Genomic DNA, 25,994 nt, shown 5'->3' on the forward strand with positions numbered 1-25,994 from the left:
CTTCTTCACACATGACATTTCCTTTCAAACTCACTTATTAGTCCAATTCAGTGTTGTTTTAATTCTACATTTTGGCCGCGATTTAAAAAAATAGCCTCTTAGATACTGTGATTATGTTTGAAAATAGTTACTTGCATGTAAAGGTAAACGTAAAAAAGTGGTGCTATTAACAAGTAACAAATATTGCTTCAATTTTGTGATCACTGGTATTACACCCTAAAAAAACTTTGAGGTAGGCTTTGTTTTGCATGTTAAACGATGTGCTTGCAAAAGAGGATGGTTTTGTTTGGTTTGAGGAGGAATTTTGTTTGATTTAAGGTAGTGGTGAAAGGTGCTTTTTCTTTGTTTTTTTATTTTGGGGGGAGGAGGGGAGTTTGCTTTTGTTTGGCAGTTCATACAGTTTTTGTTTTGTTGTGCGTGGACTGTAGATTTTTTTTCCCTTCTGCATATGTAAAAAAAAAAAATGGATGTGCCTTTACATTGACTGACATTTTTCTGTGCACATTTATTTGTATGTATGTGACAGGCCAAACGTGTGTGGCTCTAGATTCCACTCCTACTGTTGTCCTGGATGGAAAACGCTCCCTGGAGGAAATCAGTGTATTGTTCGTAAGTGTCTGACTTTAGGTTTTTACAATCTCGTAGGAAATAATCTTCTCTGAATTTTTCTGCCGCATCCAGTATAAGATAGTGGAATATATCTTGTAATTCATTTTGGCAAGTTCAATCTTCTAGGTTACACTTCAAAAACGAAATGATAGATTTAGTGGCTCACAGTTCCTATAACGGAAGCCTTAGGAATGCCCCAAACAAAATAGTGATTTGCCACGAGACATGGATCAATTTAGTTTTTTTTTTTTTAAATCATAAATTGAGTGATCAATACTGAAAAAACAAAAATGTCAAGCAAATGGGATCTGAAGTTTTCTAAAACTTCCGTGGTAAATTTGGAGTTGCAATATAATGATATGATAGGAAACTTTTTAATATCCAGGTGTGTTTACTTATTTTCCTGCTTGTCATTTTTAGTTGTGTTTTAATAACTATAAAGCATGGAGGCTCAATGATTATTGCACTGGTCATGCTAAATCTTGTGCTGACAGATCTGGCTATTGTTGACATGGTTTGGCAAAAAAAGGAGAGTCTGCTGAGCAGTCTACTTAAGAAAAATTGTCTACCTAAAAAGGAAATATAAAATTTAAGGGTTTTTGTCTGTTAAATTACTGTCCATTTTAGAAGTGTGCGTTTTGCTCTTTGAACTTCAGCTTTAATGAAAACTGCACCTATTCATCCTACCTTTTGACTAACCTGTGTTACTTTATCTAATAAATACATCAAATTTGCAATTCAAGAACACATTGCTCTCCAGTTCTGCAGTGATGTGCTTTGTAATGCTTCAGCTAACAAATCAGACATTCAGTGGGGGATGGGAGGAAAATCTATTGGCTTGTAGAAGTTAGAGATGGAAAGACCTGCCATGTCATTGAGGCCATTGCCTTGGCAGCACATGACTACTGGCCTTTTCACTTTTGTTTATTTTACATAGTTAAGTCAGTCGTGTTAACATTATCTCCAACTACACCAGATATTCTTGATCTTAGGTTGACCTTAATGTTTTACGGGCAAAGGATAATTACAAATTCAGAACATAGAAGACAGCAATACCAAACTAGCTGTTGAATAATAGGAGCACCTGAGTGTGCTTAATTCTATTTTTGTGGTTAATGGTTGACTCTGAAAGTTACTTTAATGTAAAATTTATGAACAGCATATATGGACAAATTTTAAAGGTATTTAGGTGCCTAAAGATGTATCTGGGATGCCCCATGAGATTTTCAAAGCCCCCAAAAACTAATTCTCATTGTAATCTCTAAAAATCTGGCCAGTAGTGCATACTAAGGGCCTGATCCTAGAATCTATTCACATGCTGAATTTGAATTTGACTTATGTGTGACTTATTTGCTCAAAGGGCCCTATCCTACTCCCACTGAACTCAGGATAAAAGTCTCTTGTTGACCTCAGTGGTGCAGAAATTGGGCCAAAATGACTATGAGATTAGGTAAATGGTTTGCACATGATGCTGTTTTTAATAGATGTTTTTGATTATGAAATAGTTTAGGAACACATTTCTACATTCATACTCTGCTTTTGTTGTGACCGGAGACTCCTTTAGAACACTTTGTAGTTAGAGCCTTTTCTGGCCAAACTAAATGGCTACTCCACTAGCAGTACCCTAGTGGAGATTCATCTTATACCAGCAAAGAGTTCTTTTGCTCGTAGAGCTTATACCAGTTCCCCAAATGAAATAAGCATTGTTTGTTTGTTTGTTTTTGTTTTTGCCAGTATAAATACATCTACATTGGGGCTTTTTGCCAGTTTTAAAAATGTAAAGAATCATGCCCCTAACCAACCAACATTATTATACTGGCAAAAGTTTCTAGTGTAGACCTGGCCTTACTCAGGAAATAGAGCTGGCCCATTTTTCTGTGGGTTAATAAATGACTTAAAAAATCAACTCTGGGTCTCTGGTGTTGGCCATGTATTGTAATTCAGATGCCTGACTCTATCTTTTCAGTTAGCCAATGAAAAAGGATTCTGTTTTTTTGCATTAATCAAGGCAATACTACTAATTTTAACAAAACAGTGAATTATCTCTTCCTCTCCCCTCCAATGGGAATTTCTTCAATGATCTTTTTTCCAAATCTGCTCCCTTAGATAGTGATATTTGTTCAGCTACTCTACCCACAACTCCTATAAAAGAGCTGGTATCTGTATATTCTGATTTTTGAATATCATCAGACTCAAAATGTCCTCTTTCTGAATGATAAAGATGAATACATTTTCTGTGAAGAAAATCTGTTCAAGATTTTTGTTGTGGTAACTGTCTGAGAACAGTAAAGAGAAAGAGGCATGTGTTTATGGCTCAAATGGCACATGAAGACTCCTTTGCCAACAAGATCTTCATTCTGCTTTATTTTTAATTCAGTTTTGCTGTTGTATTACTATGATGTCAGATTAGGAGCTGATCTCTCTCTGCTTAGATATCTTAGAAAAGAGTCTATTGAGGTGGAACTATTTAATTTACCCATCCCAATTCTTGGGAAACCATGAGAAATCTATTTACTGATAATATGTCAGGTGGAATTTAGCCTGGGGGTTATAATATAATATATATGTATTGTGACAGACCCAGACCAGTGGGGTACAGGAGTCTGGTAGAGGGCAAATATACTGGTCACTGGATGAGTAGTTTTCTGTTCCCTGAGTGACCAGAGCAGGGACTGCACTAGAGTAATCAGGAACCTGCTAGAACCAGTTAAGGCAGGCAGGCTAATTAGGACACCTGGAGCCAATTAAGAAGCTGCTAGAATCAATTAAGGCAGGTTAATCAGGGCACCTGGGTTTTAAAAAGGAGCTCACTTCAGTTTGTAGTGCAAGAGTGTGAGGAGCTAGGTGCTGTTGGAGGACTGAGGAGCATAAGTGTCATCAGACACCAGGAGGAAGGTCCTGTGGTGAGAATAAGGAAGGTGTTTGGAGGAGGCCATGGGGAAGTAGCCCAGGGAGTTGTAGCTGTCATGCAGCTGTTACAGGAGGCACTATAGACAGCTGCAGTCCACAGGGCCCTGGGCTGGAACCTGGAGTAGAGGGCGGGCCTGGGTTCCTGCCAAACCTCCCAATTGACCTGGACTGTGGGTTCTTCCAGAGGGGAAGGTCTCTAGGCTGTTCCCCAACCCACATGGTGAATCTCTGAGGCAAGAAAATCTGCCAATAAGCGCAGGACCCACCAAGATAGAAGAGGAACTTTGTCACAGTATATGTGTGTGTTCTCTCTCTCTCACACACACACGGATTAGTTGAATTTTTGGTAGGCTAGATTAACAATTTGTCATGTATTCCTTGAAAAGAGTTAATTTCAGCACATATTACCCTGAGACATCACACTGCATTGCAACTTCTGTTTAAAAGTGTTCATCAGTTTAGAAACTATACTCTGGTTATTTGGTTGGAAGGTCTCTGAGTACTTGCATCATTTTGTAATGAATGCATCCAATTATAGAGATACTGTATGTAACTTTTTTTTTAATCAAACTCATTGAAGCTTAGGTCAGCAGAGGGTAAGGATGCGCAGGGACAACATATTCATAGATGGAAGTGAGAGGTTTTTGATGTCCCTCTGTGGTGCACCAGGTAACGAACTGAAGAGAGGTGTCCATGGTCTGCAAATGTGAGCTAGGGATTGTGTGACTTTAATGGAGAATTTCAAGGGGCACATGTGAAAAATTGTGCCTAGCTTGGCATTGATAAGGAGCTTCTGTTTTCAGGGGAAAGGTGTTAAGAAAGTTGATAGGTCTCCTAGAGAGAACATTTTTACTTGGCTAATGGAGCAAGAAAACAATATACTTTATTTTTGCTTTGATAAGAAAGTTAGATTTCTTCTCATTTCATTAACATTTTTTCTTAAGTCAGAACCCAGGATACAAAATTCTGGGACAGATGCAGTCCCTGTCTGGGCTTTCTCAGGTAGTGGCTTGGAACGCAATTTTGCAGACTAAAAATTTCCTTTGCATTCTTCCATCAGGAAGAACAGCATTTCTGTCTCTTTCCCACTCCCACAAAACTAGTGGAGATGTTAGGCCTTCAGAGCATGTGGGTCTCCCAAGAACCATGGGGGCTGAGGTCATCCACATGTGGACTCTGCATGTGTACTGTCTCCGACAAGAACTTGTTCTTCAGTGGTGTTTGTGTGGGGTGCTGGCTCCACTAATGTTCTGGAGCTCAAATTCTGTCCCTTGTACAAAACCCCCCACAACATTTATTTGGCTTTAATCAGGACAGAGTTCAGGATTTGGCCCTTAGCATTTTCATGCTTTTATAGTTATTCTGTGAGAGGAACATCCATTAGAGTCAGTGGGGAAATATGCGCGCATGAAGATGGTTAATATTAGCACAGCCTATTACATAATATGTACGTACTGCCCAGAGGATTTCATAAATCTACCATCCTAATGACAATATGGAAGTGTTTGCATGCTTGCCTAATTTCATTAATTCTTTATAGGAAGGTTTATTTAACGGGATAATACCACATCTGATAGACCCTAAATATGAACTACTGTCCTCCCTCAAAAGGTCAGCTTGAGCTTTAAAATCTATCTTTAATCAGGAAAGGATAAGTAATTCTCCACAATGAGGTCTGAAATCAGTTTAAAATTAACATATTTTTTTTAAATACATGACCCAAACAAAACCCATCCAATAACCTGAATTTGTAATATGTAGTGCTTTTGTATTTAGAGGGCATCATGTGCAGTCAAATCTCAGTTTCCTACTTAGACAGAATGACCTAAAGACAGTCCAAAACTTATAGTTTTTACTCTATTCTATCGCCTGTTTTGGAGGCTGTTGTTTTTAATTAGGAAAAAGTGTGTTTGGTTTTTTTTGTTTGTTTTTTCCATTTTAAGGCTACTATTTGGAGAGTTATATTTTGGTCCTTTCCATCTTCAGAGTGTTGCTTTGAATTTGATCACAGAAATGATTTACCAAAAATCAACTCTTCCTACTATTTTTGAGTTTTATTTTGGCATATATCTAACATATTGTTTAACTGCATCTCTGAATTGAGTAATTTTCTGGCTTGGGTCAAGGCATGCATGTTTTCTCACTCACTTCTCTTTCGAACAATAAGTTATGAGTTTAGCATTAACAAGCATTTCTTTTGTAACTTAATTCTGAAAACACTGCTATTCACTGTCTTAAATGCTTTCTTCCTCAGCAATTTGTAGAAATAGTTGTGGTGATGGATTTTGTTCCCGTCCTAATATGTGCACTTGCTCCAGTGGACAAATATCACCTACCTGTGGATCAAAATCTAGTAAGGACTTAAAATATTTGCATTGCTGTTAAAGAGCTCTCTTAAATTGATCTACAATAAGCATCCATTTTTCAAAAATACTTTAATGTATAGAACAAATACCTTTTTTAAAAAAAAGTCATCACTATATACAAATATGTAATTTATACTTACTGCTTTAGTTCCGTCAATAGGCATTGCTCTCTGAATGATATGACAAACACGCATAGATGTAATACAATTTTCTAATTCTGAATTTTTGCATAAAAAGTTGGTTTCAAAATCCTTATAGATATGTAGGAGTTGAAAGTTGTGCCATATATTATTGGAGGAGTTATTTTCCCTAGATTTTATTTTAAATGTCTTGATGATTTGTCTCACAAATGTAGGCATATATAGCCATTTAAAGAATGTGTATCTCCATTGAAGTATGTATTATGTGTATATGACTTTGCTGTTCTAATATTAAAGCTAATGTGTGTGTGGTATGTGTTCTATTGTAGTACAACAGTGCAGTATCAGATGCATGAATGGTGGTACTTGTGCAGACGACCAGTGCCAGTGCCAGAAGGGGTATATTGGAACTTACTGTGGACAACGTAAGTAACTTCTCTGTTTCATGCTTAAATTTGACACGCAGGGATCAATCCTTGCTCATGTGAGTAGCTTGGCGTGTATAGAAGAACAAAAGAATCCAATTCTATACATAAGGTTACATATGCAGAGACATTGTGCCATGTCTGAGGATGTAATACAGAAGTCCCTCACTATGTGGACCAGATGGGGCTGCAACTATGCTACTGTCTTGAGTCCTTTGCACCTCCCACAGAAAGATGTAAAATATTACATTAATTTGGAAAACAATAAAATTATTAAAGGCAAGAGATTGATTTATGAGGAAACATTAGAAGGACTGAATGTCTTGTGTGGCTAACTGATTACTAATTAGCAGAGAATCTGATAAACAGGTTACAAGTATTTGACAGATGAGACTGTCAATAAAAGAGGAGAATTGTGTAAGGTGGTCTGTAGGTATGCAAGTAGGAGTAAATGAATGAAGTAAAAAGAAGAATTAGATTGAATAGCAAGAAAAAAAAATCTAAGTGGAAGAGCATCCTAAAGAAATAAAGAAACCTAGGCAAAGCACTGGGGAACATTCTGTGGGGCAACCTTGCACGTGTCATTCAGTTTAGCTTTCAACACTGAATTTGCCACTAACTGGAGTTGCTTATTATCAAAGTGCTTAAAAAAAAAAAAAAAAAAACACCTATGCCCTGGATATTTTATTATAAAATGGAGATAACTCAAGAAGAGAGTCCAAGGAAAGAAACCTTGATTTTGAGCACAAAATCAAAGTATAACACTACAGCTAAAAGTTTTAGCAAAAGATTTATACTACCAACCTCTCCAAAGAAGTGAAATATTTTAGAAAGATAGAAAGTAAAGCCACAGGAGAAGACAGTTACTGACTTATCTAAAAAAGTTCTTGTATCTGGATTTGTGAAAACCTCTCCACCATCCTAAGAGGTCACCAATTGATTTGTGAGCCTTTCCTCACCCTGGCAAGACAGATATGTCCCAGTGGACTTGATACGTTTGCAACTGAAAGGTAAATGATGGCAGACATGGAGTACATGTTATCATGTTAGTTCTCTGATGCTGCTAATACTAGATCTGGTATGAACAGGTGGCTGTCACGAACACCAATAATGCAGTTGAACAAAACCAAAGTCCTGTTACTTCTCTGAACCAGTCACTTGTCCACTGAATGATCTTTGAAAAGAGAAAAGATAAGAACTTAAAAACTTACAGCTGGTGTTACTATGGAAACACCAAGCTGAACTGAATCACCTTATTTTGCTAGGAAGTTCATTCTTCATTGGTTTCAAGAATATATATGACATTGATTGGATTAAAATGGATTTATAGGGCGTTCATTGTTTGAGTCACCCAAATTTGTACATGGTTTGTGTGTGCAAATTGTAACCCACCACTAGATTTATTACTGGAGAAGGCACATGATATTTCTAGTGATCTGCATCAAAGTAGATAGCTTTAATATCTGACCAGGACACCTTAGGTGATTCACTATTGGAGGCTACGTGGAGATATGATGGCTCAATGGATCTCCCAGGTGTCCTAGCCATGCTCATTTCTGGCCAGCACTGCCTACTTTTGGGGTTGCACTGTCTGCATACTTGCTGGTAAAGTTGGAGTTTCTGATACCTTTGCCATTATAAGTACCCCATATTGGCAAGCTTGCTCCTGTTGGAATCCCAGGCCTGTGGGGTTCCAACTGACACATCCCAGGATGGAATTTAATTATTGTAGCTTTAGTTTTTGGGAAACTAGTTTTTTCAGAAAAATCATAATTTTTTTAATATATGAAGACTGCATGAATATATAGAGGTTATGTAACTAGTTTAATTTGGAAGGATTCGCTTTCTAACTTTATCTTGGTGTCTAACAAATGATTCCATGGTGCAGTAAAACTTCTTTGGTTGATCCAGCCACTTGAGGCCTCTCTTTGTGTAAAGGGATCCTGTAGTGCTGTGGAACTGCAGTAACAGCTTGTACCACCTCTTTGCCTCCCCTCAGTTGCCTGTACAGAAGTATGGCTGGGAAAACAGGGGATGGCTCAGGAAGACACTTGTACTCTAGCAATCCCCAACTGCCAGAAGGGCTCCTAGGAACCATTGGCAACCAGGGGAATTTACAACAGCCTTCAGGCTGCTTAAAGTCTTGCCTGAGGATAAACTTTATCAGCCTCGGAAGCAGGGAAACCCAGTTAACTTTAAGCCACCTTTGCCCACACAGCTTCTATGCTCTTCCCATGCAGCCCAGGAGTTGAGCTAAAGATAGAGTTCCAAGCATTAAAATATGGCTCTATTCTAAAACCAAAATATGTAAAAGTGGCATCTTTTCATTGAACTGTGATTCTTATGTGTGTTCACGTTGTCTGCTAACTTTATGGCAGAAATAAATTCTTACTACTATTTGTGCCTGTTAGTGCTGCACAGCCAGGGCCATTATTCAGCAAAGCACTTAAGCCTGTACTTAATTTTAAGCAGCTACTTAATTCCATCCCCATTCAGCAGAGCTTTCTAGCAGGTGCTTAAAATTAAGCACATTTAAACAGGTGCAAATGAGGGTGGAATTTGGCCTGCAAAATCTTTATTACTAGGGATGATGTGTAAGAAGGTTTTCAGGTCCAGATTGAGTTTGTAGGGCAGTTTGAAAAACATTTTTACTTGTAAATTGAGGACTGTAAATTGGAAGAACTTTTACATTAGAGCTCATCAGAAAACAATAAAAAGATCAAAAATAATTTTCTGTTTTACAATGGCACTTTTCAGATTTGATAAATATTTTAAGGAATTTTACTTTAAAAAAAAAAAAACTTGGGGAAACTAATCCTAATAAGTTCTTATTCCCAGTTCGGGATTAATGGGTAAAACCGATTTGATCTTTGTATAGCCAATAGTTTTTGTGTTATGAATGAACAAAACATCTCCTTAGGTTGATAGTAAGTATGAAAAGTTTCAGTCTGAAAAGTTTTTGAGCAGATTTGACTGAAAGCTGTCTTTTAGCCTTGACTATCTGCTACTCTGTACTAATGCCAATGAGGTCTATTTATTTACAAAGATAAACTATTAATATTACATCAGAACTTCAACTTTTTTCAAACACAGCTGTCTGTGAAAATGGTTGCCAGAATGGAGGACGTTGTATTGGACCCAACCGCTGTGCATGCGTATATGGATTTACTGGCCCTCAGTGCGAAAGAGGTAAGAAAAATAGGGAGAGAAAGGAATAAACAAATCTGCAATCAAGTTTCTAATAAGCCTTTTGTTGTTCAAAATATGTTTCTTTCCTTTGACTGTAGCATATCTGATAAGCAAGCACAATGCTTTCATTGTGATTGAGGAAAAGCTGAGTTCTTATAGATTTCTCATTAACTTTTGTGTAAAGTCCATAGACAGTAGACCAAACCCTGCTGCCAGTTACACTGAGTGCACTAGGGCAGATCTGTTTGATTGCACTGGAACCCAATAATTGTAACTAAGCAGAATTTGGCCCAGTTTTCCACACAGTAATTGTTTAAGGGAAATGTATAGAGCTATTTATGTTGATGTAAGAGTGCCTTAAAGAAATATTTAAAATAAGAAAAAATGGATAAATTATAATTGTCTAAGGCCATGATTAGGCCTTAGACAGTTGTTATTAATTAGGTCCTAAACCAGGAAAGCACATCTTAAGTGCTTTCCTGAATTAGGACCTAATTTAGTAGTAGTTTTATCATTTTACTATTACCAAAGAAGCCATCAGCTTATTATTACAAGGATAGAGATGTCAGTCCTAGCCATGTCACTCACAACAATGTTGAAAGTATTTAGTACTAAACATAAGCAAAATTTGGTTTTTAGTTGAATTTGAACTATAATCGTCATATTAATCTTGAAAGACAATAGTTCCATATATAAAAAATTTTGAGTAATGCGAATCAGTCAATCAATAAACAGGTTTACAACATATTTTCCTCTCAAAATGTGTTTACTTCAGTTTTTGTTGCAGATAACAGCTAGGAGTATTCTCTTTATTTTTAAACCACAAGGCCTTCAGATGAACAATAATATATCTGACATTATTCATTAACACTGCCAAATACTTCTGACTTGTCAGGCAAACAAAAAGAACACTAATATTAAATTGAGCCAAAAGTGAAATGTCCCTCAACATACTTTCTAATTTTAAAATATTCTTGAAGACTGCTTTTCAAAATAATCACTAGAATTGTACATCCTTTAACGTTAACCTGTCAGCATTAGTCAAAATTGATGCTGGTTTGCTTGGCAAAAATAATGTTCTTTGTCTTTCTCTGGCCCAGTTTATTTTCAGTGTGTTTGCAAATAACTTCTCATCAAAAAGCATAATGAAGAAGGGAGCAACAGAGATGAAAAGCTAATGACTAGAATGCATTATACCCTCTCCTTACAATACTCAATAAGATTGCCTTTTTTAAAGTAGTGGCATTGTGCCTCAAGACCCTTGGGTCATCCTATGTTATTTTAAACACCTAAATTTAGGAGTTTTCTCTCCTGTAGAGACAAGGGCTTAGTTCCATTTGCACTAGGGAGATGTACATGCATTGATGGGGAAAATAGACTTCCTAAATTTGAGGTTCATACTGGGTTAAATTCAGACCTGGTATAAAGAGGAACAACTTCCAGGGAATTATTTGTTTCAGGTTCAATATACAATGTTCAAATGTGATTAGAGAAAACACTATTTTACCACTTACATATATCTTGCACTTATTTGGCATACACTGCATGTGTAACTTACATGCTCAATGGGTAGAAGTGTAGCAGGAAAAGAAACTGACACAAGGGAGTAATATAAAGCAAGCCCTGATTCCTACCATGTATACCCATTGAAAGTCAAATTTACTAGTGGTTACAATACTTTGCCACAAGCAGCAGAGTGACATAAGTGACGAATTTGGCTCTTTGTCTAATTGCCTGTTGCTGTCAATCTGAATATCAGATTTTAAGAGTTGCCACTGTTAGATTAGTGTTTGGTATTCTAATCTATTACTTATCCAGTAAATCCCATGGGGACTGTGAACTCCAGACCTAATTCTGATATTTTGTTTTAGACTAACATGGAAAGTAATATGAAGCAGCAGTCTGGGAATTAGAATTGATATTTATACAAATATGTAGAAATCTTCATTGGATAAAATGTGTGCACTTCATTTATATTGGATTTTCAAAGGTGCCTATGGGAGCTGAGCACCTAACTCCCTGAGGCTGCTTTTAAAATCTCATCTTTAGTTCAGAGTGGAGAAAACTCTTATACAAATCTAATGGTTCAGGTTATATGCAAGGGACATGAAGCTGTTATCTGAATAATAAAACATTGTTTTTGTTGCATTTGGGAAGGTGTTTGTGTGTGAATATTGTTTGGTTTCTCTTGAACATAATAGGCTTGATTCTGATCTCAGTTATGCTGGTTTCAGTAGAATGCCAATGCCTTCAAAGGAATTGCTCCTGATTCTCACCAGTGTGAGATTGAGGGGAGGGATAGCTCAGCGGTTTGAGCATTGGCCTGCTAAACTCAGGGTTGAGAGTTCAATCCTTGAGGGGGCCATTTAGGGATTTGGGGCAAAAATCTATTTGGGGATTGGTGCTGCTTTGAGCAGGGGGTTGAACTAGATGACCTTTTGAGGTCCCTTCCAACCCTAATAGTCTATGATTCTTCTGAGGGCCAGATTCTGCTATCCTTACTCTGAAAATAGTCCCGTTGACTTCAGTGGGACCCTTCATGGAGTAAATGGGCCAAAATCTGGCTGAGGATGATTTGGGATTTTTTTTTATAGATTGTTCTATGAGAGGAAGATGCTCCATCTTATCTATTTACAGTTTTGTTGAGTTTTAGATGTCAGTCCCAGAATATGCTTTCTGACAATGCATTAGGAACTTTAGATTCAGATTTTCAAAGCCACCTGAGGTATTTGGATGGACAAAATTAGGCAACCAAATCTTTTAGGTGGCTTTCAAAGTCTTCACCCAAGTGTACAGGAACAGAGTGGCATGCCAGATAGGGATGACCTCATCACCTGAGGTTTAGCCTGCTGTATATAATAACTGACCAGCAAGAGAATTAGCTTAATTTAAAAATATCAACCATAGTAATTCTGTCCAAATTCCGTTTTCTGTAACACTGTTAAAAGTACAAAGCAACTCCATTTAAATCAATGGAAGGAACTGTGAGCAGAATTTTGCTATATTGTTATATATTCTAGAAGTCATGCAGACTTTTTTCCAGCCTGATGGTGAAAGCCGAACCAGTATTATACTATTACATGCTTTCCTTTGTTCATTTAATATCAACAAAGGTCTGACTGTATGATCCTAATTTGACATTAATTGCTCAGTCTAAATGCATGCTTACTCAGTAATATAATATCATTACTTGAACAGGCAATATGTTATAGGTGTGGTAGCATATTTTTGATGTGTGGTTTAAAGCAATCCTGCTAGAAGTTTCTGAAATAATTAAAGATGGGGGTGGGAGGGGGAAACAATTGTGGATCCGGTCTCAAGGCTTATTTTAAACAATGTATATCTATGGATTAATATACTTAGTAAAATTAAACTGGGGGGGAACACTTTTTGAGGAAGGGAGGGGGAGAGAGAACAATGTTTTCAGGCACAACTTTAAAAATACTTGGAAGATATTTAGAGTTTGTAAGTCTTCTCATTATGGGTGAAATTCATCAATCCTTGCACAGAGCCTGGGTACAGTAGGGATTGGTGGGAGGGGACAGAATCCAACCCCAACTCAGTGAGCAGGTTGCATGGCAGAAGTGCAACCACCGTGTGGCCAATATTTTAGCCTATGGACTGGGATAGCAGTTCATTCTCCTAGTGCCCCCTTGTATGGATGTTTCTGACCACAAGATCCACATGTCCACAGATGTAGTGGTCACATACTCAGCTCACTCTCTATGCTCGCCTTCAGGCTGATAAATCTGGCTTTGGCAATGAGCCCACCTTTGTAGCATGCAAGAGGCATCCAGCTCTCCCTTTTGGTTTGCTCAGTCTGAGCCACCATTATTTAGGGGGTATTGGAGAACTTAAGTGGTACATGAGGACTGTCTGAATTTCAGCCTGTGTTAACAGTAGATATGTTTGCTGTCTTTCAAAAAGGTTTTCCATGTATGAAATATGAATATTGATCCATCTATTCCTATATTAAAAAAAATTAAAGGATAAAGTAATGAGCAACAGTATTGCTCATTAAAAATATATGCCCAACATATATTTTGGTCATTTTAAAATTATGGGAAACATTAATCTCATGTGGTTTATGTAAACTAGCATACACAGAACTCTGTAAAATATAATGCATTTCTGTTCTTTTCAATGGCAATTTGCAATTTACATTCTTTCCTTTAGTAGTAAAATAAGATCATGCTTTACAACATGATGAAAAAGGCCTGATTCTTATGTACAGTGGTGGTAGTAGGCACGTTAATAGTCCACAGTAAAATAAACAAAACAAAACTCTGTAGTTTGCTTCTGAAACAAGCTTTTTAGCAATAGTCCTTAATTTTTAAACTAAAATTTTATAGTTAAAGTTTAGATGAACTTCCCTTGTAAATCACATTAGCATTTTAAAAGACTTCATCTTGTTTACTTTTTACATTACTGTATTTTCAAATGCATAGTTTTTATTGTTCTGTAAATTAAGGTCTTTTAAATTAGGTATTTTCCCCCTAATGTATAACACATGTAGCTTTCCTTCAGATTGGCCTCCCAGACTCAGTTATATGATAAAACGTGACTGCTTATTCAGCTATCTGGGCTCCGAGCAGACTAATTTCCGGGCTGGAGACAGGAGGCTGAGCAGTAACTAATGACTGGCATGATTACAGTATTTAACTTGAGACTAGCTGCTGGGATAACAAGAAAGCAGAACCTGTTTTGGAGTGCCTGCCTTATTTTCTTCTGATCTATACAATGACCTTTTGTACTTACTATCAAAAGCTGTTCTTGTGGTCAACTCCTTCTCTTTGGTTTGTAGACACATTAGGTTCAGTCTGTTGGAAAGTTAAGGCACTTGATTGTCTGTTGCTTAACATTGAATGAGTTATGAAAAGGTTATATACTGAAATAAATATTCTGCCTCCAATAAGCCGGTGTGTAAAATAATCCCACCATTCAAAGGCCCAATCCTTATTGCATGCACGCAAGTAGTCCTTACTCAGGTGAATAGCCCCACTTACTTCTATGAGACTACTTGAGAAAGGATTACTTGCATGAGTAAAGGTTTGTAGGGCCAGGTCCTTCATTCAAAGGAAGTTTGCATCCTTGTATTTCTGCACACAGTGTTGTCTTTTAAAATTATCTGGGAGGTGTACAGACCCAAATCGAAAGACAGAGAGTGTCTGAGGGAAAGAAGAGATGCTGGTTCCACTGTAGGCTATAGGGAGAGGGAAGTTGCGCTGGCCCCCTGCCAGAGCACTGCAGAAAGAGAATCCTCAGGCTTTGGTGCTGTTATGGAGGCTCACTGTACATGGATGTGGTGATGCTGGAAGGGATTGGGGAGTGGGAGGCAGTAGAATAAGGTAGCAGTAAATGCCTCTTGAGTCTTATGTGGCAGGTTGGACTGAAGTCCTCTATGAAAGCTCCTCCTTGTCCTATGAAAAGAGAGGGTCAGACCACACACCAGTATTCATGATGTCTTTTGATGGTAGCAACAGCATAAGAAAGAGAAGCAGTTCAACAGCTTCAGTGCATGTGGTGAAAAGTCCTTTTGGAACCATTTGGAGGTCTTGGACTTGTTTAGTGCCTCAGAGCTCAAAAATTCTGGAGAGCCTGCAGCCACACAGATGACCAGGTTATTTTCAAGATACCTGTGTTATCTGCTAGCCAGCAGTGCTATTGTATTATAGCTCAAGAAAGATATATACCTTATGAAGTCACTTGCTTTATTTAAATTGCCTGCCATTGATCTCTCTCGTACGCATATGGCATCTGCAGAGCAACAGTCTAGAGATTCAGTTGTAAGTCCATAGACCATTTCAAGGTCTCCTCTGGTGCTGGGGATACCATCCATTTCACCTTTGAATCCATATTTGCAGTACTGCATTATGATGTGTGCGACGGGTTGGGTGTTCTCATTTTTTTTTTTTTTCCCCACTTGTCCATCAACTGGGTTGTCCATGGCTTGTTTGGATGCAGTTCAGTGCGATCCCAAGTCTGCCTGGCTGGTTGAAACCAGGAGGGGCAGCTGGTTGGGTCAGTAATAACGTGCTTGTTTGGAATAGTGGGTGAGTTCCAGGCACTTGGCCATTGCCTGGCCGGCTCCAGAGACACAAGGTGGCTGTATGTGGTCCATAGAGGTTTTAGCAATTTGAGGAATAGTTGGGATATATTGTCCAAAACCTGCCAGATGGAAAGTTCAGGTAGTCATTGGCATGTTTATGTTCTCCTGCTGTGGCTATAGGTTGACGGATAGCTGGAGGTTTGATGCTTGCTAATACAGAAAGCCACAGTAGCGGTGCTGATTTTAAAGTTCCTGTGATGATTCACATGGTCTAATTCAGATATCTAGCCACCAGTTGGGTATGGCAGCTTCCTGTCCACACCAGTACACAGCACTGTGCAAACTGAGTACACCAGGGTAAATGCTAATGTTTGTAATAGTGGGGCAGTTGATTAGCAGGAACAAGCTGGGCAACTTTTGGATAACTTTGATGCAAGTTTTCACTTTGGAGGCTACTTTCTTGAGGTGGCCAGTGTGTGGTCAAGAATGACACTGAGATGTTGACTTTGGGCATACTGCACAGTTTCACTACAAAACTCGACAATTAGAGTGTTTGTGCAATTCTGTTCTTAAGGTGGAAAGAAGAGACTAATGATTTGCTTGGATTTGGTCTCAACTTCCATTTTTTGCAAGCACTCCACCAAGATCTTAAGGTCAGATGTAAGGGTCACTTCAAGTTCTTTAAAACTATAGGCCTCATGTGTGAGCGCCAAATCATCAGCATATGCAAACTTCTGCACTATCGCTTCAGGTATACCACTTGTGCAGACATTGAAAAGTGTGGAAGAGAGTACAGAGTCTTGTTGTAGCACATTACTCAGTGTGTGGCTTGCTGGTTTGATCTCTGAGGTATACGTACATCCTTCAGCTACTAGGCATGAGATTCTGCAGCTGGAGAATCTGCATGCATTGGATAAGTTTGAAAGGATGGACTGCTACTGAAACTGGCCAGACTGGGTTGTATGTCACTGACAGATCAATGAAAGCAGTACCAGTCATAAGTTTTCAGTGGAATCTGGCCGAGATGTTTGTAGTGAGAGCCAGGACCTGGTCACAGCAACTTCTGTGCAGTTGGAAACCAGCTTGCTCCTTGTGTAGGCTGGCTTCCACAACAGGACTGATTTTTGGAATCGTAATCAGAATCGTAATCTCCATCTTAAAAGTGGTGCTAAAGAGGGAGATTCACCTATAACTAGAAGGGTCATCTACAGGTTTTCCAGACTTTAGGAGTGCAATGAGCTTGGCTTCTCTCTACACACAGATATAAATGTTTTTATCAGTCTTCAGGATGCTGGTGGAAAAACTGCATCATCCAGTTCCATGCCAGTGGACCCAGAATATATGAGAACTTGGGATAGATGCAGCCTTTTCCCAGTTTGATGTAACCATTGCAGTGACAAATCACTTTACTTGTGAATGGTCCAGACCATGGGGATGATGGAGTGCATGTGGATGTCACCTGCTGGAGTTGATGCCAGACTTGTCTGTGATATTGATTGTCCATTGGCTGTTTTGATGTCCACAGATGTTTAGCAATGATGGCATTAGCTTTCATGTGTGGCCTAGTGGCATGTGCGGGATTTGTAGGCCCCAGGTGTCTTAGGTTCCAGGTGCATCTGCTTGAGCGTGTGAAGTTTAGACTTTCTACACATTCAAGCCACCATTTCCAACCGTGATGCCAGGAGAGCCTGTCCAATTTCTGGATCTCTACAGTCGTCATATTTGTGCAGGAGCTCTTGGGTCTCTGCAGTACATACAATGACCTGTGTCCCTAAGGGATGTTATCCTTGGTGGTGGTGATTAGCAGTTCAGTAAAATGGTCAAAGTTTTCCACATTCCCCCAATGTGGGAGATTGTATTTTCCACAGTTGTAGTGAAAGTGGCCTGGTCTGCTTTTTGAATTTCTAGTGTAGTGCCAGTTTTGAGTAGAGAACTAGGATTTGAATGCCACTAGGGGTTAGTACTGATCTGTGCTGTGCTGTTTGGGAAATTGTCAAGGGCCAACTGCATTGCAGTTATCGGTGTGCCTGTATTGTCTTGAGAGATGAACACCAGGGCAGCATCCCACCATCCATTATGAACTATGAGCTGGTGTTTAGCACAACTGATGCTCTAATTACCAATAGGCTAATTTTCTTCCTCACAGGAGGCACAGTGAGGTACATTTTATTGTTTGCATTACTGTAGCACCTACCAACCTTACTTGAGATAGTAGTCCCATTGTACTAGGTGCTGTAAATACACATAGTAAGTCAGTCTGTGCCACAAAGAGCTTATCTAAATAGACTAGACAAAGGAAGTATGTTTTCCATGTTACAGATGGGGAACTGAGGCACAGATTGGAACTTGCCCAATGTCTGTGGTAGAAAAAGAAATCCAGATTTTAGTTCCAGCCCAGTGCTTTAAATGCAAGGCCATTCTTCTGTTCTTCTTAGAATGAATAATATTTACTGCCATAAGTATGCTCCATGAGTGACAGTGTGACCAGTAGTGAGAGACACTTTGAGCAGAGAAGGAGGAGAGGATAATATGGAAGACTTTTTTGTGAACAGTTACTCAATGATGTCGTCATGTGCACCATGCTGCCCACCAGCTAGTAATCTTGTGACAGCTGCATACTGGTCTCTGGTGTTCCACTGACTGTGTGTGTGTGTGTGTGATGGTGGTTTCAGTGCATAATAAGAACTCTTACCAGCTGTAGTACAGTGACTGTTAGCATACCAGGTTTGTCTGTCAAGTTCCTTTTATTTGCATATAGCTGACAAACATTTGTATTCAACTGCTCAGTGGCTGAAGCTCTCACCACACGAACAGGAAGGAGAGGGTGCTCTCTAACTCTGCTTTTACTAGAGGAAGGGGAGCTGAGCTCTTTATTTTATTCCCTGCAACTGCTCCAATCTTTGAATGTCTGGGAGGCTTCAAGACCAGGCTGAGAGGTCTGTGTAACTGCTGCTGATACTGCTGGCAAAGCTTATTAATTTCTTACGCCTTTGTAGTCCTGTGACTAGATATGTGCAGTGCTCATGCTTTATTCAACAGTTTTCTAGGTGGAGGACTATGTTTAGAGGTCTTTATTACTGCTTCTGGGACAATTTATTCATTTTTTCTTGAACTATGGTTAACTTATTTCGGAATGCCATGACTGCTTATCTCTGAGAAAGTGGAACCTCTTTCCTGCTCGTCTGTGTGAACATGCATTAGACAGCAACTTAATTCTTTTGTCACTACAGAGCTTGTAAGAGATGCCAGATTAACACTCTTGGAGATTGAAGTCCTTTCTCTATCAATGGAATTGGTACAGAATAGGAAAGGGGAGAGCAAGATTTTCTACTCTTTTCAATCAGTGTGCCTCAACTCTAACTTTGAGGAAATACCTCTAAGGATAGTTTAGTCTCCATCCCCATTTAGTCCTTGACCTCTGCTGAGAATACCAAAAATGTACTAGTTTTCATTATAACATCACTTGTTCAGCAGGTACAGAGAACCCCAATTAATATAGTCCACAGAAGAGCCACTACAATGCTAGTTGCAATGAATTGGATTCATTTTAGGGACCTAGAATCAGATTTTTAAAGACCTGTTTAGGTACCTAAATACTAGGGCATCGATTAATCCCAGTTTAACTCCAAAAAAGTAATCACGATTAAAACAATTAATTGTGATTTTAATTCTACTGTTAAACAATAGAATACCAACTGAAAATTATATTTTTGGATGTTTTTCTGCATTTTCATATATATTGTATGTATTTGAAATCAGTGTATATATTTTTGATTACAAATATTTGCACTAAAAATGATAAAGAGTATTTTTCAATTAATGCACTACAGTATTTGTATGAGAATCTCATTGTTGTGAAAGTGCAACTCACAAATGTAGGTTGTGTATTTACATAACTGCACTCAAACAAAACAATGTAAAACTTCAGAGCCTAGAAGTCCATTCAGCTATTGGCTGAACAAGAAGTAGGACTAAGAGGGGGAAAAAAGTTTTACATTTACAGGAGATAATGCTGCCCTCTTATTTACAGTGTCACCAGAAAGTGAGAACAGGCCTTCACGCAACACTTTTGTAGCCTGCATCGCAAGATACTTATGTGCCAGATATGCTAAACATTTATATGCCCCTTTATGCTTCGGCCACCATTCCAGAGGATGTGCCTCCATGCTGACGCTCATTTAAAAAAAAATGCATTAATTAAATTTGTGACTGAACTCCTTGTGGGAGAATTGTATGTTCCCTGCTCTGTTTTACCCACATTCTGCCATATATTTGATATTATAGCAGTCTTGGATGATGACCCAGCACATATTATTCATTTTAAGAACACTTTTGCTGCAGATTTGACAAAATGCAAAGAGGGTACCAATGTGAGATTTCTAAAGATACCTATGGCACTAGACCCAAGATTTAAGAATCTGAAGTGCCTTCCAAAATCTGAAAGGGATGAGGTGTGGAGCATGCTTTCAGAAGTCTTAAAAGAATAGGGTGACCAGATGTCCCATTTTTATAGGGACAGTCCCATTTTTGGGGACTTTTTCTTATATGGGCACCTATTACTCCCCACCCTTGTCCCACTTCTTCAGTTGCTATCTAGTCACCCTCTAAAAGAGTAACAGTCCAATGGGGAAACTACAGAACCCACACCACCAAAAAATAAAATCAACCTTCTGCTGGTAGCATCTGACTCGGATAATGAAAATGAACATGCATCAGTCTGCTCTGGATTGTTATCTAACCATCATCAGCATGGACGCATGCCTTCTGGAATGGTAGTTGAAGCATGAAGGGACATGTGAATCTTTAGCATATCTGGTACGTAAATATCTTGCAATGCTGACTACAACTGTGCCATGAGAACGCCTGTTCTCACTTTCAGGTGACATTGTAAACAAGAAGCAGGCAGCATTATCTCCTGCAAATGTAAACAAACTTGTTTGTCTCAGCAATTGGCTGAATAAGTAGGAGGACTGAGTGGACTTGCAGGCTCTTAACATTTTACATTTTTATTTTTGGATGCACTTTTTGTACAGAATTCTACATTTGTAAATTCAACTTTATTATATTGAGATTGCTCTACAGTACGTGTTAAGTGAATTGAAATACATAATTTAGTTTTTACCATGCAAATACTTGTAACCAAAAATAAAGTGAGCACTGTACAGTTTGTATTCTGTTGTAATTGAAATCATATTTGAAAGTGTAGAAAACATCCAAAAATATTTAAATAAATGGTACAGTATTCTATTGTTTAACAGTGCAATTGATCACAATTCACTTTTTTAATCACTTGACAGCCCTACTAAATACCTTTTAAAATATAGCCCCTCGATGTGGAAATTGACCATATGTCCTTGATAATTCCCTGAAAAATATAGTTCCAGTGTTTCTATAGAGCACACGCTAAATACATTCAGAAATATCTCCTTTTTTTGGGCACTCAGATTTTATGAAAAACAGAGTAACAAAGGAGAGCAAATGAGTGTTACAATATTGTAACAAAGTTCCTCCTCCATCGTGGTGGGTCCTGTGCTTATTGGCAGATTTTCTTGCCTCAGAGATTCACCATGTGGGTTGGGGAACAAGCTAGAGACCTTCCCCTCTGGAAGAACCCACAGTCCAGGTCAATTGAGAGGTTTGGGGGGAACCCAGGCCCACCCTCTGCTCCGAGTTCCAGCCCAGGGCCCTGTGGACTGCAGCTATCTATAGTGCCTCCTGTAACAGCTGCATGACAGCTACAACTCCCTGGGCTACTTCCCCATGGCCTCCTCCAAACACCTTCCTTATTCTCACCACAGGACCTTCCTCCTGGTGTCTGATGACACTTGTGCTCCTCAGTCCTCCAGCAGTACACCCTTTCACTCTCAGCTCCTTGCACCTCTTGCTCCCAGTTCCTCACTCTCTCACACTACAAACTGAAGTGAGCTCCTTTTTAAAACCCAGGTGCCCTGATTAGCCTGCCTTAATTGATTCTAGCAGCTTCTTCTTAATTGGCTCTAGGTGTCCTAATTAGCCTACCTGCCTGAATTGGTTTTAGCAGGTTCCTGATTATTCTAATGCAGCCCCTGCTTTGCTTACTTAAGGAAAAGAAAACCTGCTTGACCTGGGACTAATAGATCTCTCCCATCAATCACTCTCCTGTAGCCCTCTGGCCTGGAGGGAGGGAGGTAGGGGGCTGCTCCTCCTGCTTCTAGGCCCTCCTGGGCTCTCCCTACAACTGCTACTGCTGTTACTGCTCCAGCTACTCCCTTGGCTGGGCCAGACCCCCCGCCCCCCCCTTCTCTGCTACCTGCTTGCTTGTTGCCTGGCTGCTAGACCCTGCCACCCTTGGTTGCTGCTGCTCACTTAGGATTGCCACGCCCTGTTGCCACCATAGGTTGGCTGCTGAATCAGGCCCAAAACTGCCTTTCCTTTTTGTTGCAAGCGCACATGGGTACATGTCTTCCCCCCCCCCCCCCATTCCATTTGGACTAACCCCCTTCCCCCTGCAGCAAGTCCCCAGCATTGCCCCTGCTATCTACCCTTTTGCCCCTCTCCCTTGCCCCAGCTCCTCACTAGCTCCAGTTTGTTTGCCCCACCCTTTCCCTCTGCAGCCTTTGTCTGTTTGACCTGCCCCAGCCTCTGAAGCTAGCCCCGTGGTTCCTCTGCCCCATTCCCAGCCTGATTGTTCCCCTCATGCACCCATGTCCCCTCCCATGCGCTTGTGCCCCTCCCCATTTTAGTTTGAACCTGTCTCACTGCACCCCCGAATGCTGTTATATCCCCCCTTCCTTGGTGCAGCTAGAGGAGCCGGAAACCCTCCCCGAGTCGGTGACTGACCCCTCGCCCTTGATAGTCCCCTCCCCCCCCCATCTAGTCCACCCCTTTTTGGTGCCCTCCTCCCCTGCCTGCAGCCTAGGGGGGAGGAGTGGTCGACCTGCTTTCCCCTCTCCCTGCCCCCCTCCGGTGTTTGTTCTGCCCCCGTCCTCATTATGGCAGGGGACCAGGCGAGTGGGACCCCTTGGGCAGACCCTGCTGCCCCTCCTCCACCCACCCCACCATCGTCCCTCTGCCTCAACCACCGCTGCCGTGCTACCTGCTAACGCCCCTGCTGGAGCACCGGCAGCAGCAGGTAACGAGGTGACCTCTGCTGCTGCTATGTCCCTTGCCCCCTCCGACTCTAGGGGAGCCCCCCCAGCCGGCAAGAAGGGCCAGGGCACAAAGAAAGGTAAAGGCCTCGCCAAAAAGGCCAGGTCCTCCATGGTGGGGGCTGCCCCCAGTGCCGTGGCCCCACCACTAGCCATGGTATCCCTCCCTGCTGTTCCCTCCACCAGCTCTGTGGGTGTCCCTCCCCCGGCCCCCAGGGCATACGCCCAGGTGGCGGCGACTCCCCCCCAACCCCTGCCTGCTGCTGCATCATCATCTCAACCGACCACCGCCTCTGCTACCATCTATAGCGGCTGAGGCCCCTTCCCCACCTTGACCAGGAAGCACGGCGTCCATTGCCTCCTGGTACCTGCCTCGCCCCACGTGGAGACCTACGTGCGGGCGTTGGCGAAGGTGGTGGGGCCCACGGCCATTGTGGCGGCCTCCAAAATGTACGGAAAGGTTGTCTTCTTCCTAACATCGGAGGCCGCCGCCCAGCAGAAGGGCCTGGTGGTGTTTGTCCCCCTGGAGCCGCTAGAAGACCTGGGCGCCTGACTGGTCCTGACTTCTGTCCCTCCCTTCCTTCCTAATGCTGCCCTGTTACCCGCCCTCTCTACCCTGGGGAGGCCGATCTCCATGGTTAGCCCTCTCCCATTGGGCTGCAACGACCCCGCCCTCCGTCATGTCCTCTTGTTCCATGGGCAGGTAGAGTTACAACTGCCACTGGTGGCACGTGACGGATGAGGCGCTCGTGGGGTCCTTGGTCCCCTACCAAGGAGCCCACTACCGGGTGCATTATTTGATGGGGGAAGACTGGTGCTACCTCTGCCGGGTGATGGGACACGTTCGGAGGGACTGCCCCTTGGCCCGGCATGGAGGAGCATCCAGGACCCCCGAGCCCCGGCAGGGCGCCGGCCCTATCATCGCCGGCTGCCCGGCGCCCGAAGCCGTCCCTCCTCCTTTCCGGCCCACCAACATTCCCACTCGGGCCCAAGGGGTATCTCCCCCAGTGTGCCCAGACGAGCGGGAGGGCCCCGCCTCTGCTGCCTGCGATCTGGCGGGGCCTGTGGAGGAGGGTGAGGTAGGGATACGGCCGGGCATAGAAAAGGACATGCCCAGGGAGAATCCTCCCTGCTACATGCTGCCCCACCATTGCCTCCCCGAGTCCCTGAGCCTTCGCTCTTGCTCCCTGACCCGACCCCTGTTAGCCAGCCCCCGGATGATGCCATGGAGGGCTGGTCCTTAGTACAGGGGAAGCGGGGCAAGCGGAAGGCTTGAGCTCCGCTTCTCCTTTCTGATGCGGTAGCCCCCCGGAAGACCAGGAAGGGGGGCACAGATGCCGAGCCTTCTGCTTTGCCCCCTGCCGATTCCCATTCAGTGGTGCCGGTTGGGGATGCCATGGCAGCACTGGAAGGTAATATCGCCCCTCCTCCGGAGTCCCTTCCTATGGAAGCCCCTGATGGGGCCCCTCTCACCCCCTTACAATCTGAAGCCCCTGCAAGCATCAAGGCGAGCGTCGCTTCGGGTGCTGGCGGGGAGAGCCCTGGGGTGGTGGAAGGTGATCTCCCCTCCATTTATGAGGAGATTGAGGCCCTGGGTCTGACCCCGGTTACCCAGGGGGAGGACGACCCTCTGCCAGCGGGCCTCGATGTGAGTGACCTCGCCTTGGCCCCCCCTTTCCCCGTGTTCCATCCCCTTAGCCACTGCCTCCGCTCCCGCCTCCAAGGAGCCGCTGGACTCTTCCACCAACCAGGCCGCAGATGGCACCCTGCTAGCGGCCGCCGAGCCTCTTGAGGCGACGGCCAGTGCCACGCAGCTGGGACCTGAGTCCCCAGGGGACTCCCTCGTGGCTGAGGGGCAGCCGACCTCCTTTACGGGTGGGGGCCCCATTGTTGATTCTCCACCTACGGATGCCGTGGCCTTACCATCTGCCTTGGAGCATGAGCCCGGCATTGCCGAGGCCCCACCTCCCTCCCTGCAAATCCCTGAGCCCATTTGCGGGGTGTCACACCCCCTTCGACCCAGTGGCCTGGCTGCTGGGACCCCCGATCCCAATATTGCCCCTTCCCCTGTCCCTATTCCTGATTCCAGCCCTGCTCCTGACACCGACCCCGTCCTTGTCCCCTCCACTTCCCGTGATGCTTTTGCCGCCCCTGGGGCTGTCTCTTTCCATATCCCAGAGGATGACCGCCAAGGAGCGGCCTTTGTTTTTCTCTGTCCCGACCCACCAGGGGCTGCTATTTTCCCTCTGCCGCCCCCATTGAGCCAGGATCTGAGGCGGGCCACATGGCGTCGGCCCATCGGACGCCACGTCGAGGGTCTGCCCTCTGCTTGCCCGTCTCGGTGGGTGATGGAGTTGTGACGGGCCCCGCTGGGGGAAAGCCATAGATCAGTAACCCCCCCCCCCCATACGCTGAGAGAGGAGCTATGGGAGTTCCTTGAGGACATCCGTGGCTCCTGCAACAAGGTACAGCTTGCACTCCAGCGATGGGGGGGATTTTCATCAGATCCTCCGGGCCGCGAGGGCCCTCAGAGGGGAGGGTAAGAGGACTGGGAGGCAGGCTGCTGCGGCCTACCAACGGGTCCGCCTCTTCTGTGACTCCTTAATCGCCCACGGGGTAGGTCACAGATTGTTGCACAGCCCGACGGAGGCCGTGAGCGTCTCTGCCGGCGAGGATCCCCCCCTAGCCCTCCTTATGGCACCGATCATCTTTGCAACATTAAACACCCGGGGCTGTAGGATGGGTCTCCGCAGGAGCCAGGTGCTCTCCTTCCTTCGGGAGGGGGGGTACTCTGTGATTTTCCTGCAGGAGACCCATAAGGATCCACCCGCTGAAACTAGCTGGCGGCTGGAGTGGGGAGACAGGGTCTACTTTAGCCACCTCACAGTTCATACGGCTGGAGTGGCGACCCTGTTCTCCCCCGACCTACGGCCTGAGGTGCTGGGGGTCGCCGAGGCTGTGCCAGGCCGCCTGCTGCACCTCCGGCTCAGCATGGAGGGGCTTGTGGTCAATCTCGTCAACGTTTATGCCCCGACATCGGGCCCGGAGAGGTTGCGTTTTTATCAGCAGGCGTCCACCTTCCTCGGCACCTTGGATCCTCGTGAGTGCCTGGTCCTGGGCGGGGACTTTAATGCCACTCTCGAGGAACGGGACCGCTCGGGGACCGAGCAGCACCCGGC

At 42.8% G+C, this 25,994-nt stretch overlaps 1 protein-coding gene across 1 annotated transcript in view; it reads left to right on the top strand.

Moving 5' to 3' along the window:
- FBN2 (fibrillin 2) overlaps window positions 1-25,994 on the top strand; it is a 268,195-nt gene that overhangs the window by 1,140 nt on the left and 241,061 nt on the right. The window contains exons 2-5 of the mRNA XM_054032264.1: window positions 527-609; window positions 5,774-5,872; window positions 6,355-6,450; window positions 9,544-9,639. Coding sequence (XP_053888239.1) covers window positions 527-609; window positions 5,774-5,872; window positions 6,355-6,450; window positions 9,544-9,639 — 374 coding nt within the window. The remainder of the gene's footprint in view (window positions 1-526; window positions 610-5,773; window positions 5,873-6,354; window positions 6,451-9,543; window positions 9,640-25,994) is intronic.

Source organism: Malaclemys terrapin, chromosome 6, assembly GCF_027887155.1.
Source record: "Malaclemys terrapin pileata isolate rMalTer1 chromosome 6, rMalTer1.hap1, whole genome shotgun sequence".
Taxonomy (NCBI): Eukaryota; Metazoa; Chordata; order Testudines; family Emydidae; genus Malaclemys; species Malaclemys terrapin.